The sequence below is a fragment of the Mustela putorius genome, unplaced genomic scaffold (genome assembly GCF_011764305.1).
Source record: "Mustela putorius furo isolate JIRA1106 unplaced genomic scaffold, ASM1176430v1.1 tig00003899_pilon_pilon_pilon, whole genome shotgun sequence".
Classification (NCBI taxonomy): domain Eukaryota; kingdom Metazoa; phylum Chordata; class Mammalia; order Carnivora; family Mustelidae; genus Mustela; species Mustela putorius.
Window position 1 is genome coordinate 12,495,948 of NW_025422048.1, and position 14,528 is coordinate 12,510,475.

At 44.5% G+C, this 14,528-nt stretch overlaps 1 protein-coding gene across 7 annotated transcripts in view; it reads left to right on the forward strand.

The window, feature by feature from the left end:
* MCF2 (MCF.2 cell line derived transforming sequence) overlaps positions 1–14,528 on the forward strand; it is a 103,019-nt gene that overhangs the window by 53,695 nt on the left and 34,796 nt on the right. For 5 of the 7 annotated variants that reach the window (XM_045068159.1, XM_045068155.1, XM_045068156.1 and 2 more), the window contains 8 exons: positions 983–1,132; positions 3,086–3,219; positions 3,519–3,633; positions 6,214–6,333; positions 8,681–8,872; positions 9,859–10,050; positions 11,314–11,482; positions 12,725–12,772. In XM_045068159.1, the coding sequence (XP_044924094.1) occupies positions 983–1,132; positions 3,086–3,219; positions 3,519–3,633; positions 6,214–6,333; positions 8,681–8,872; positions 9,859–10,050; positions 11,314–11,482; positions 12,725–12,772 (1,120 nt within the window). The remainder of the gene's footprint in view (positions 1–982; positions 1,133–3,085; positions 3,220–3,518; positions 3,634–6,213; positions 6,334–8,680; positions 8,873–9,858; positions 10,051–11,313; positions 11,483–12,724; positions 12,773–14,528) is intronic. The other 2 variants (XM_045068157.1, XM_045068161.1) reach the window with 1 other exon arrangement.

Consider the following 14,528-nt stretch of genomic DNA (forward strand, 5'->3'; position numbering starts at 1 on the left):
CGTGCCTCAAGGTGTGAGTTTATAGCGTAAGGCTCTTTACTCCACATCCCCGAGATTAGGGAACCCTTCTGAAGGAAGTGATATTGAATTAAATCAGGATTCTATGTTCATCTTTATTTGTCATTCAGCAGTTCTGTTCACTCATATGAAAAGTGTATTGTCAAAATTAGTGGTGTCTAGCCTTTAATAACCCATGACACTTTAAATGAAAGAGCAGATTACCTTGAGCTGCGTGGGAAACATAACCTTTATATGGTCTCTACATGCTGCCCCCCCCTTTTTTCCTGAGTAATTGATTTTGGAAACAATCAACCATACAACCTTCCTTGACATTTTAGGGCAACAGGGCCTTTGGGATCACAGTTTCAAGTCTTCTGCCTGAATGAATTGTCGTGACCAGTTTGTTCCCCCATCACCTTTGTCCATTGCTGTGTTTGGAATGCTAATGCTTGCTCATAAGTTATAATAAAGAACATCAAGTGGCTTTGATGTTCTCATCTCTCAGAAGTAGAGTTCATAGAAAGCCGTTTTACACTTGCAGAGTTTAATAGGATAGGCCTAAACCAAGGCAGAAAACAAATTTCTCAGTACATGGCATCTTTAAGATATTTTCAGTGATGCCTCGCTGGTTCAGTTGGAGGAGTTTGAGGGTCATAATCTCAGGGTCATGAGTTTGAGCCCCACGTTGGGTGTAGAGATGACTAGAAAAAAGAAACTTAAAAAAAGAAATTTGTTTTCGATGATGTTCAAGAAATAAGTACAGATGTTTGGATAAAAGGCATTCGAGAAAACTCTTCACCTTGCATTAGTTTCATAGAGGCTCAGATGCAAAATTGGATTTGATTGCCAAGGGCAACGTCACCTTTTCTTAGCAGAGGAGAGGTCATCGTATATGTGCATTGTCAGAGCTAAATAAAAGTAAATACAGTTACTGGTCCATGGCCGTTTCCATGGAATTAAAAGGTTCATTGGCTCTTTGCAGGCTATAGAAAATTTTGCTCTCACAGTGAAAGAAATGGCTCAGATGTTACAGTCCTTTGGAACTGAACTGGCAGAGACAGAACTACCAGATGACATTCCTTCAATAGAAGAAATCCTTGCAGTTCGTGCTGAAAGGTATCACATGTTAAAGGTATGTCTGGTAGAGTCAACAAATGAACGTTCTCCGTGGTCTTTCTTTTCCTAGAGAGGTGTTCAGTGCCTGTCTATTTCATGCTGATTGGTGGGTAGGGAGAATGTCCTGGGTGTGTTGAATGCAACGGTCCCCTTTGCAAATGGTGCCTTCTCCTGTGAAGTGCTTTATTTGTTCATAGGATGGTTTTTAAGTGCCCCAGAAATAGAAACCTAGGATCATCTTCGTTATCGTGTATTCTTTGTCTCATCAAAAGGCCCTCTCATCTGGCAAGCTGGCGAATCAAAAGGCAGACAGGTGTTCTAGTTCAGTATCCACCACAGGAGCAACGTGAAATGGAGAAGGAGAAGTGGAGGAGGAGGCAGGAGACCTATGACCAAGGCAAACATCACCAAATTGGTTACAAGCTTGCTTTTCCATAGAGTACTAGTTTGTTTGTTTTTTTAAGCAGGCTCCATGCCCAGCGTGGGGCTTGAACCGATGACCCCGAAACCAAGAGCTGCGTGCTTTGATAACAGGAGCCCCCAGAGTCCTAGTTCTTGATGTTTCGTGCTGTAGACCTTAGATGGCAAGCTTATTTTGCCCTCCTGCGCAGCTGTCTGGAGTGTTGGCTTTTGAAGGATTCCGAGTCACCATTCAGACAACCACCAAGTGCTCTGAGATTCACCTTCCCCAGAAAGTTGAAGAATGATCTGAAGACGAAAAAAAGAAAACGATTGATCTAAAGAAGCACCTACGCAATAATTCACATCCTTCCTATGACAGTAGGCTTGCTGGGGGGGGCCCTCCCAGGTAGATGCTCTGTGTCGAGGTGATATTTTTATTTAATTTTTAATTTTTTTTTGAGGTGACATTTTTAAATTAAGAAGAGGAGAGAAACTGAAATTTTGAATCGTAGTCTAAACGTAAAACTGTTCAAGGAAAGGTAGCTCTGTCCCTCCTGAGTTGCGTGATCAGAGAATTGGCTTCTCCTCTCTCCGAGGTGGAGTTAACTTACGAGCACAACGAGGCTGGTGCTGATGAAGCTTGTGCACGTTGTAGGGTCGCTGTGAGGACGAAATGGAGTATGCGGTGTGTGCACGACAGCTCGGCACATAGCTGGTGCTTCGTAAACATGTGCGCTTCCTGTGTTCTCACTTGTGGCGGCTGGTGTCACAAAACCTGTTCCCAGACAAACACATGTATGCCTGGATTTTTTGCTTAATGTTTCAGAGGACCCTTGGATCTCCTGAAGGAGGTCACAGATCACTCTTAGATGCCTGAAAAATCTACCCACCAGACCTTCTGAATAGAAAGAAGCATATGTGGGGCACCTGGGTGGCTCAGTAGGTTAAGGCCTCTGCCTTTGGCTCAGGTCATGATCTCAGGGTCCTGGGATCGAGTCCGACATTGGGCTGTCTGCTCAGTGGGGAGCCTGCTTCCCCCTCTTTCTCTGCCTGCCTCTCTGCCTACTTGTGATCTCTCTCTTTGTCAAACAAATAAATAAAATCTTTACAGAAAAAGAAGCATATGCTTCATGATGAATTAATTAACCCAAACGTGCAGTAACGTCCTACTTAGGGCGGTCAGCACTTGGTCATGATTACGGATTAGTAGGAAAGGCCCTGGACTCCACTGGAGTGTACCGCGCTATTCCTGCTTTGTTGGAGCACATTGAAAATATTCGTAGAACAGAATAAACTAGAGATTTCTACCAGTAAGAGAAGGAAGCGACAACTGGAGCATGAAGTACTTCGGCCCGTAAAGATCTTGTAGAAACAGTGATTGCAGCTTCCGTCTCCCCAGCCAGAGGCTTCTTGGAGATCCTCATGGGTTTTGAATTCCGTGGCACTGATGTCCTCAGTAGAGGCTGTTCTAGAACGGCCGTTTGTCTTCTGCTTGCTGTAGGTGTATGCTTCCTTCTCTTTAGGTCATTCCGATTAGGCTACTACATCCCACTGTGCCTTTTTACAGAACGATATTACAGCAGTAACCAAAGAGGGGAAAATCCTCCTCACAAGTCTGGAAGTGCCCAGCGCCGAAGACCCTGTCGGTTCAAGGCTCGAACACCGTCACCACGTGAATGGGGACTGGCAGACTGTTAACAAGTGAGTACTCTCCTTTTGGTTTGAAGTTTCTTATTTTATCCCTCTGAAAGGGAATTCTGCATTTCGCTGCCATCTGTTAGGCATGAAAATATTCCTGGACCTCTGGGAATCAGAACACCTTCCCTGGTTGTCTCCCAGAGAATAGTTGGCTTGTACAAGAGGTTCTGTGGACATCGATGGTCTCTTCGTGGACCGAGTGTCACGGCCTCTGACTTTGCCTCTGATTTTTAATGTCCAGACCGGGCTTATGTACATACCTACAAGACGAGAAGGGCTTCTAATGACTTTGCTTTGTTAAGGTTGCTGACTCAAGTACATGATATGGAGATCGCTTTTGATGGATTTTGGGAGAAACACCAACTAAAAATGCAGCAGTATTTGCAACTATGGAAGTTCGAGCAGGATTTTCAAGAGGTCAGTAAAAACACTCCTTTCCACATTTTTTTTCCGATATGCCAGAGATTCTCACTCCTTGATCATCAGAAATATAATCTCACAAGATGCCCCTTTATACCCAGAGAGAGATGAAGAGGGGGCAGATGTGAGTGAACCCTGCCAGGATGTCTTTCTTTTAAAAAAAAATTATTTAAATTCAGTTTAATTAACATATAGCATATTATTAGTTTCGGGGTAGAATTTAGTGATTTGTCACTTGCCTATGATGCCCAGGGCTCATTCCATCGCGTGCTCTCCTTGTTGCCCATCCCCCAGTGACTCCCATCCCCCACCCGCCTCTCCGAGTTGTCTTTCTTGCTTACTAATGTCCTATGAGCAAGCACGTGAGTTCTGACATGTAAGACAGGACTAAGTTGCTGTTCACCCTGATGTTTATTATTGTAATTTATTTTACATATAAAATGCTTTCAGCCTGAAATTTCCTTTCAGCTTTCCAAGGAAATAATACCTACTTCCTTCTTGATTTTTTTTTAATACCATATACCTATACTGACCATATTTAACATGATATAACAGAAAATTTTTCAGCTCCAATCATTTATTTCTATGACAAGCCTAATGCATGAAGTGAAACTGTGTCTAATTATACATTTTGGTAAAGGTCACAAAGAAGTACCTTCTTGTCGGAAGCTTCTGGAAAATGCATCCCATGGGGTCAGGCTCCTCGCAGTCTCTCTCATAGTCCTTACCGGGAGGTCCGAGGAAAGCTCCCTACTTTTCTCTCTTGAATGGGGTCAGCCTGTTTCCCCCACACGACTTTCACACTCGCTCGGTATTTCATCTGTTCTGAACACGGGATCAGGTGCCTCCAGCCCTTTCCCTCCTGTGATGCCAGCAGATTTTGGAAAGTGGTGCTCTCTATGAAACCTTCCTTAAGGAAAGAATAGGCCAGGTTGCTCTTGGGCCTTCTGGATATTTGGGTCTTTCTCCTCAACCGAACACATGAAAAAATAACTCCTTCCCAAGCACACCCATTGTGCCTCTACTTCCTTGTTAATTTGCCACCCAGAGAAAATTCTTGCCCTATAGTTCTATTGTTTCTTTAAATCCTTGTTGCCTTGCTAATCAGTGTTGTCGTCCTTGGTCTTGGATTTGAATTTCACTGACATGATCTGTATCTCATGGTCACCTGCAAAAAGGTTCTATAGGTAGAAGCTTAACTTCAAAAAAATCTTGTTTGTAAATTCCAGCCATCCAGAAGAGTTTACATATTCTCAAACTTGAAATATTCTTGAATATACAGGATAGGAATATCCTCTTGCATAGCCACAGTCCAGTGATCAAATTCCGGACATTTAAAGGATGCAGTATTTTACATGACCTACTGTTGGTATTCCAGTTTTAATGATTGATTCAATGATGTCATTTCTATCATCTCTTCCCCCTCCAGTACAGGATTCAGCCTTAGAGGGTCAGGTACTGTATAAGTTGTCATGTCTAGTCCCCTTTAATCCAGAAGATTTCCATTGCCTTTCTTTGTCTTTTATGACACCGCCATTTTTGAAGAGTACAGTTCTTTTTCACATAAAATGTTCTTCGTCTCCCATTTGTCTGACATTTTCTCACGATTAGATTAATCTTTGTGTGACCAGCACGCGTACTATGTAAGTGACGTGTTCTTCCATTCGGTGGTAAGTGGGGTCCTCCTGCCCCTCCTTGTTGATGTGCGCTCCGATCACCCTGTTGGGGTGCTGTAGAAGTTCTCCACGGTATCATGACTCTCCTTCTGCTTGTAACTAGTAAGAAGTGGGTGGGGAGAAAATGTAAGGTCATATAACCTTTTTGCTGCTTATCAAAAGTTCTGGGTGGGTTTAGCATCGATGAATGATTCTTGCTTCTGCCCGTCCTTACTATGATGGTTGCAGAATGCTGATTTTCCCATTTCACTCTGCCCTCCGTATTCCCCAGTTCCCACAGACGTGCCGCTGGGGGCCAGGGTTCTCCCTCTCCCCGTTTCTTTGTGTATCTGATTTGAGGGTTCGTGACTTCCCAGTTTTGTGATGGTTTGTCATTCTTTGTTCTTCACGATTTTGGTGTTTCAGACTGACTACTGTGTCCTTGTGACATGGCCAGACTTTATTGTCATCCCTTCCTTACTTTCTGGGATAAAGAGATATTCCAAGTTCATTTCATACGTACTCTGCCTTAGTCCTGGAATCATCCATCTGGCTGAGGAGCCCTGGGTTCTTTTTCTAGGTTCCAGCTGTGTTCATTACTACTGGAGGGTCTTTGTTCCCAGGACCACTGACCACAGAGCTTGGGAATATAATATGCAAGTAAATACACATGCATACACTTTGGTACATGTCCGCATATATCTGCCTGTGTACATAGTGATATCTTCTATCTCATGAGCACACCCCGAGATCCAGGAGGTTAGATTTTAATAGAGTATAGCAGTTTCTGAGAATAAAATAACACATGCCGTTTTTCCGTGTTGCTGTCCTTTTTACTAGCATTTCCTACAAAACTGGATTAAGGGAAAATGCTTAATACCTTGTAGGCTTTTAAGACTTGTATTTTTTTTCCTATTTATAGCTTGTGAGTGAAGTTGAACTTCTGTTGAACCAGCAAGCAGAGTTGGCAGATGTAACCGGGAACATAGGTCAAGTAAAACAAAAAATAAAGAAGTTGGAAAACTTAGACGAAAATTCACAGGTAAGATCCCAACTGAGATGTTCACTATTCTAATAGTTACATTTTGATGGTTTTGCGTAATATCAGCCCTTATGGGCCACCTTTCATCGCAGTAGTCTGTATAATTAGTTTATAATACTGTTCTATATTCTTTTCTGATCAAGGTGAGCCAGATGTGACACTGCAGATGTGTCCTGTGCTTGTCATAGGTGGCCTCTGAGACGATGATATGAATGGTTTCAGACCTGTCATTAGGAACAAAGGTGTAAATCATTTTGAAGAAGCTAGAGAAAAAATGCCCATCAACAATGCTACTTGAGGGGCGCCTGGGTGGCTCAGTGTGTTAAGCATCTGCCTTCGACTCAGGTCATGATATCAGGGTCCTGGGATCAAGTGGTGCGTCAGGCTCTTTGCTTGGTGGGGAGCTTGCTTCTCCCTCTCTCTCTGCTTCTCCCCTTGCTTGTGTGTTCTCTCTCTCAAATAAATAATAAAATCTTTAAAAAAGAATGCTATTTGGTACTGGAAATGATGGAAATAGACATGAGTGTAATTCCTTAACTCTCCATCGTGCGGCTGTGCAGTTGAAGCAGACAGCCATTCAGACAGATGAGTCTGCTTAGTCTTACTTGCCTTGTGACCTTGGGTACATTGATTAAATTTTCTCAGCCTTGGTGTCTGCATCTATACATTGGGGATAAAGTGATTGACTTTGCAGAATGATTGTGAGGATTCTTTTAGATGTTGTGGGTAAAACACTTAGCACAGTACCTGGGATAGATGATCATATAATAAATAATCAAAAGAGCCAACAGTTTTCATTTTGCTGGTCTTAAAGGCTTGGACTCAAGGCTTTCATAGTTAACAAACTAGTTTTGCTCTTCTGTCGTAGGTGTTTTTAAAGGTGCATTCCCAGCAAACAAGTAGATTTGTGGGTATACCGTAAGCGTCTAAAATTGGAATTTGTGAGGCAGCAGCTGCAGTGACCAGTTCTAGAATTATGCTTATAGGTTGCTGTGACTGCGTGGCAATTGATAAATCCCTGTGGCATGGTAGAAAGAGAAGGCAAGAGGCAGCTGGGTGGTTTAGTGGGTAAAGCCTCTGCCTTCAGCTCCTGTCATGATCCCAGGGTCCTGGGATCAAGCCCCACATCGGGCTCTCTGCTCAGCGGGGAACCTGCTTCCTCCTCTCTCTCTCTGCCTGCCTCTCTGCCTGCTTGTGATCTCTGTCTATCAAATAAATAAATAAATAAAATCTTCAAAAAAAAAAAGAAGGCAAATTGGCTTGGAAATAAGGGCGGTTTGGAGTGTTATTTTTGTTTTAATTTTTTTTTAGTTTTGCGGTAAAAGAAAACCTCACATAAAATGAAATTTACTATCACAACCATTTAAATAAAATTTTATTTGAGAACGAGAAAGAGGGAGGGAGAAAGAGAGTGAGCATGAGTGAGGTAGAGAGGGGCAGAGGGAAAGAAAGCATCTCAGGCAGGCTCCACGCTCGGCACAGAACCCGACGTGGGGCTCAGTCTCGGGACCCTGAGATCAGGACCGGAGCCGAAATCAGGAGTCCGGCCTTCACCCACTGAGCAGCCCGAGTGCCCTCTGTCTTCCACATTTTCCGGTATACAGCTCAGTGGTGTTAACCAGAGTCGCATTGTTGTGCAACAGATAGCCAGAAGTTTTTCATTTTGCAAATCTGAAACTATACCCATTAAAAACCACACACACACACACACGCACACCCCCCCCCCAAACTCCCTGCTTTAACCGTGGGCTTCCCTCCAGCTAGGTGGGCTGGGCACTTCCTCGTTAGGGCTTTAGTTTTCTTGTTTTCCCTTCACAGTTATTTCCTCACCACCTCCTATTTCAGTCGCCAGGTTGGGAGCAAGTGGGGGCCCAGGAGGGGAGGGGGGATGCCGGTCGTTGACCGAGTGGAGGCCCCTAAGATCCCTGCAGACTTGGAGACCCTGCGGTGTTCACTTCAGGTGTGTACAGTAATGAGGCAGATGATGACTAAGGAGATTGCCAAGGCCCAGACGGTATGAAACCCATTAGCTTGCATTTGGCCCCGGGTACGTCACCGAGTATATGCGCTTCTGTTCTAAATCTGCCCGGAATCAGGCAAGGCAAAGCTCATCCACACTCGAGCAGGCTCTGGGGCCAGAACCACGTGGGTTCCTGATGGCGTCACTGCTGTAGCTAATGACGCAACCGTAATCTTTTTTAGAGCCCGCAGAAGTGTGACATACAATTGTATTTCTGGCACCCTCTCTGCCCTGCTAAACCAGTTTGCTTCTCAATTACTTTCTTGTGCTTCCTGTTTTTGAACAGCTGTCGTACTGTTGTTGTTTTTACTTCCTTCTCAAAATTAGGATCTGTTAGCGAAGGCCCGCTTTGTGATACTACACGGACACAGACTTGCTGCAAATCACCATTATGCCCTTGATTTGATCTGCCAGAGGTGCAACGAGCTCCGGTACCTCTCTGATATTTTGGTTAACGAGATCAAAGCCAGAAGGATACAGCTCAGCAGGATCTTCAAAATGCATAAGCTCCTACAGCAGGTAGTGTCACAAGGCCTGAGAATATTTTTTTTTTTTTCTTAATGGTTATGGGGTAAAGGTCTGTCTGAGAGAGCTTTGGAATTAAACTTGTGAGACATTGAAGGATTGGCTTCGATGATGTTCATTTAACGCATGTACCTTTGCTGTGTTCATGGCAAGTGGAGTATGGTAGGGATTTTGGCTTCTGTCCCGAGTATTGAGATCGCGGTCGTGATGGCTTCCTTTCTATTTTGGGTGCATCTGTGACTCCTCTCCTCTGGTGGTAGTTTGCAGTCAGCACACTTTGCAGAGCCCTAGAGGCATTTTGCTAAAGCCAGCAACTCCTTCCACGCGCCATAGGTACCGCAGTAAGAAATTAAACAGTGACGGGAAGCTAGAGGTCTGACCCCTTTCAGAGTTAGCCAGTGAAGAGAAGAGCTGGCCTCGGAAGTGGGATGTAGAATGAGGCTATCATTCGCAGATGTCGTATCTGAACACGAACACTTGAATCTGTACATCTCCCTCTTCGGCAAGGAGGCTTGTGTCCTTGTCCTTGGCTATCACCACCCATTTATGTTACACTTTATGTTTGCCGACGCGTTCCATGTTTCACTTACTGACTTGGGGACGGAATCGTGCGGCTGAAGCGTCAGTGTTGTGAGGTCCGTCGGACCCTTTACTGCAGAATGAGTTCCTCATTATGAAATAAGTACAGTGCTTCCCAGCCTCGGCTGTGTGTCTTCAGAATTACCTGTGGGGCGCTGCAGAAATCCCAGCGCCTGGCGTAGGGCCCGGAGCTGCTGAATCGGAATTTCTGGGGGCAGAACCCAGATATCTTTATTTTTAACAGCTCTGAAAACAACTCTGATTCACAGAAGCCAGGACTGGTAAACACTCCTAAAAGACAAACGTATTTCTATGTATTCATTCATGTTTTGTGTGTGCGTGTGCGTGTGTTTGTGTGTGTGTGTGTGTGTCTGTGTGTCTGTGTGTGATTTGCTCATCAGGCTCGCCAGTGCTGTGATGAAGGAGAATGCCTTCTAGCTAACCAGGAAATCGATAAGTTTCAGTCTAAAGAAGATGCTCAGAAAGCCCTCCGAGACATTGAGAATTTTCTTGAGATGGCTTTGCCCTTTATAAATTATGACCCTGATACCCTACAGTATGAATTTGATGTAATTTTATCTCCTGAACTCAAGGTAAGTGGCTGTTTTTTTTTTTTTTCAAACGAACAGATTTTTTTTTTTTTTAAGCTGTAATTCCAGTAGCGTTGGCAAGAGTTTCACTCCTGACTTTATGTCAAATCGCAGTTACGTGCTTCTTTTAAGGATGAGGCGTGGTATTAGTACCACTGTGAAGCGTGGGAGGGTCCAAAGCCTTGAAGCTCTCCATGGGCTCAGTCGGCGGAGCCTGTGACTCTTGATCTCGGCGTCACCAGTTTGAGCCCCATGTTGGGTGCAGAGATGACTTAAAAATTAACTGACTACATAGACTTGAAAAAGAAAAGCATCTCAAGGCTTTACGCTTGCTATAACGTGAAGAATGAGCTGTGATGCCATTCTCCTCTAACTCTTCTCCCCTATTAGGAGTTCTTACATACCTTGTTTGCGCATCCTTAGAGAAGGGGCTAAGGTTGTCCCAGGGCAACACTGGGCCCTTGTTAAGAGCATTCTCCTCCAAATAGCTTGTTTTCCTGCTGCACTTACTAGCAACAGGTGCTGTGTGGACACAGATCTGGCTTTCCTGCTGAGTTTGAGCATGAAGGGGTAAAGAAATGCTCCGGGGCTTCCTGGGGGGTAGGGTGCAACCAGATGTTGCCGTGAACAAGGTAGAGACCTCCGGGTTCCTGCAGGGCCACACTGCTGGAGCTGTCCCGAGGCCCCCTCACGACAGTGGCGCTAAGAGATTTTTGTCATGCTATCTGTCGCCAAAAGGTGTGGTTGACTATTAAGTTTGGAACAGTATCCAGAACCATGCTTAGCTGCAGATCTTAGGGGACGTCCCAGAAAAGCAGAAACGTGGCCACAACAATAACCAAGTGACTTTTCTGGAAGCAACCGAGCTAATCCCTAACTGTCAGATCATCTAGGAGGGTCTAGGAGGAGCTTTTTAGAACACACCGAGAACTGTAGGATGTCTGGGGCAGGATAACACATCACACAGTGCTCTGACACTGCTTTAGCGGGTGCCTTTCTTGTGCTCCACGTGCCGCCTCTTCCAGCCCTCGCTCCTTCCAGCGCTGTAGACAGAGACCTATGTCATGACCCCTCGATCAGTTTCTTTGAGTGGTTTTGTTTGAGATCTTCATCTGTTTTCTGTTGCTTTCCAAGTTTTTTTTTCTTTTTTTAGTTCTGTTTTCAACTCTAAGTTGATTCTCTGACCATCTGGGTCTGAGCCATGTTCTAAGATTTGTTGTGACCCCAATTCAGAAAATATTTCATAGAAGTCTCGCGCAACCACAGGTTCAGATGCAAACCGTCCAACTCAAGCTCGAACATATCCGAAGTGCATTTGAGAACCAACAAGCCGGTTTCAGGAACCTGACAGACAAGAACATGAAGCCAGTTGAGTTTGTGGTACCTGCTTCTGACAATCTGATGAGATCTAGAGCGTCATTCTCACCTAAACATGGTAAAGTATCCTACGTTCACTCTTCTCTTCCTGCTGTGGTGTGTCACTCTTGATGTAGATACTGAACGCATTCTTCAGTACCGATAAGTTGAAATTGTATGTAAGTGTCTTTGGTCATGTTTGTACTCTGTTGCACGAGGCAGGAGTCGTGGTCGAGATTATTGTACAACAGTCAAACATGGTACTAATGAAGTGAAAGCATATGAATCTGGTCTGGTACATGTGGGCACGCGTGTGCGTACGCACACACATATTTACTACTTATGTGGATAGATTATTACTTGGTTCTTATTAGCTTCTAGTAAGGGAACAGCTTAGGCAATAGAAGGGATTGCCTTTTCTAAGTAAGTGCTGGTAAACAGAGTAATTTTGCTAGTCATTAAACTGTTAGAGTCGATTTTCTTATTTTAATCTTTGTAGACTAGTTTTAACCATGTGGTACCCATTTCCTTTCTACGTTCTGTAGGATGGAATAGCTTTCCTGACTGTGGCGGGGAGCTAGTCTGGAAGTAAGATGATTCTGTTGCCCAAAGTTTCCCTTGAGCTGCCTCTGGAGCCGGGGCCTCTTAGGGGAGAGTAATTTGGCCTTTGGGGCCCTTAGTTAGTTGAACGGGTGAACATGGGACTAAATTTGGTCTGTCTGATCTGAAGGCTCAGAGACCTCAGTAATGTATGGGAAGGAGCATCAAAACCTTGGCCAGTCCCCATGTGGATCTATGAAAACCAAAGCTAAAAGTTATGTAGTTAAGAGTTATTAAATATAAAAATATACTCACAAATAAAACTGTGAGCAATGCTCCAAGTGAAGAAAATTGACAAAGAAGATATAGGGCAAAAGACTAAAGCAACCCAAGAAACCAGTTAGGGGCTACAAACCACCAGCAGTGGACATAGAAATGGATAGGTTTATATTCCTTAGCGGAAGACAGACCTCAGTCAGATGTCCGGCTGTGTGACCTGGGCCAGTTCACTTCTCGTCTTTTAGCCTAGTTTTGCTGTTTGAAAATAGGAACAATAATGCCTACTGACTGAAGTGGGTTGTTGTGAAGACAAAGAGAAAAAAGCCTTACAGAGTGTAAGAAGTACGGAGTAAACTAGACCAGCCCACTGACCAAGGTTTCTTGCTCTGTAGTCCTTGGAGAACTCAGCTCCGCTGAAAGCGTTAGTTGCTGAAAGTACATTTGATTTTATTTTTTTCTTTCCAATATTCTTATTTAATGGCATTACACTTTTTTTCTGCAGTGGGAGTTGGATACTCTTTCTTTCAAGCATGTAAACTTTTTTCCAAAGGTACCCATCTTTATTACTTTTCTTCAGTACATTTTCTGAGTTTGTGTCCATGTGAAAAACCAGTTTGACATCTAAAACCAGCAGCAGTTCGTCCTGGAATTTCGCCCACAGTTAACGTTCTCCGTTTTCTTCCATAATAATCATCCATATTCTCAGCGTGAAACTTACCTCGGAAAATGACTCCCTGAAAAGTAGCTTATGCTTCTAAACTCAATCTCATCATATGACCACTCGTCAAAAGAAATCAAGAAAAACAATTGGCAGCGTTAAAACCAATCAAGCTTTCTTTCATTTTAGAGAATCTTGTGTCATCCACAGTACAACTTTTTGTGGGGAGTAGCTTGAATTTTCTTCAGTTTAAGACTGCCTAATGCATTTATGTGGAAAAAGACAGCAGCCTGAATGATATGGATGGATAAATGATTTTACTCGTTATTTATCATGGTTTCTAAATTAAACCAAAGCATCATTTATGCTACTGTATTTATTTTTACCTCATTGCTCTGTGAGAAATGGGGATTATAATAGTCAGGACTAAATAACTCTTCAAGACTTTTAATTGCTAAGCCAAATATAGAGGATTTGGTCAAATCAAATTGTGTTCATCTTTCATACGATAAGTCAAACTGGTTTTGTTTGTTTTTGTTTGTTTCTTTTTACTAATTTGCATCAAACAGAATCCTGCACCTAGCGCAGTGCCTGGCAACTAGCAGGACACAATCAATATTTGTTGAATTAAGTTTTGGAAGATTTTGTTTATTCGAGAGAGGGAGAGAGTAGGAGGGAGTATGAGTGGGGGGAGGGGCAGCCGGCCAGAATCTCCAGCAGATTCCCTGCTGAGGGCACGATCCTGAGATCCTGACCTGAGCCAAAATCAAGAGTCGGTTGCTTAACCCCTGAATTAATCCAGAGGGAAGTTAGCAACGCATTGTGAGGGGTAAACTGTGCTTGGAGCTCCAAAACCTGTAGCTCCGGTCTGCATCTTCCTTGTAAGCTTCAGACCTGCCTTTACAATTTGCCTCCGTGTATTTCCTCTGGGCACCTCAGGCTCTGCCCGGCGGCCGCTCCCGCACTCCAGCCCCCTTCCCCTGGGCCTCACTTCCAGGAACAGTACTGTGATGGCCCCGCTCGCCCCAGCCTTTGCACTCACGGCCCCGCCTTTCATCAGTCACAAAAGCCCCTTCTTTCCATCCCCACTGCTCTGTCCTCCGCTGCCTCTTCCTTAACCCCAGCTCATGTCGCCGGTTGCCGTGACAACTGCAGCGGTCTCCCTGTCTCCCTGTCTCCCCACTTTCCCTTTCGCATGCCCCTGTTTCTCTGGCCTGTTGGACTTCACAGGGCTGGTCTCTCTCTGGGACGCTGTGTCCTTCCGTGTCCCTTGCCCCTTTGCTGGTTGCTTTGCCTCCAGCAGATTTGCTGTCCCTCGGCCACTTCCTTCCCGGGAGCTTTTCTTCCCTGCCTCTCCTGCTCAGCGCCCACTTCGGTTGAGCAGCCGTGCTGTGTGGGGACAAGGCCGGCTGCGTGTCTTCACGACCTTCGTACAGTTGTCCATTTCCCGTCTCTCTTGCTAGACTGTCCACTCTGTAGGGGCAGGGACTGTGCGCAGGTCATACTCGAATCCCCAACACCAAACACGGAGCTCCGTGTAGAGTACAGCGCTCCTGATCTTCACGGATCCATTTACGTCGTTGAGAGAACGAATCTCTCCAGCTTGCTTTCCAGAAAAATCTGCTTTGTCCCAAGTTGTGTTTATGTA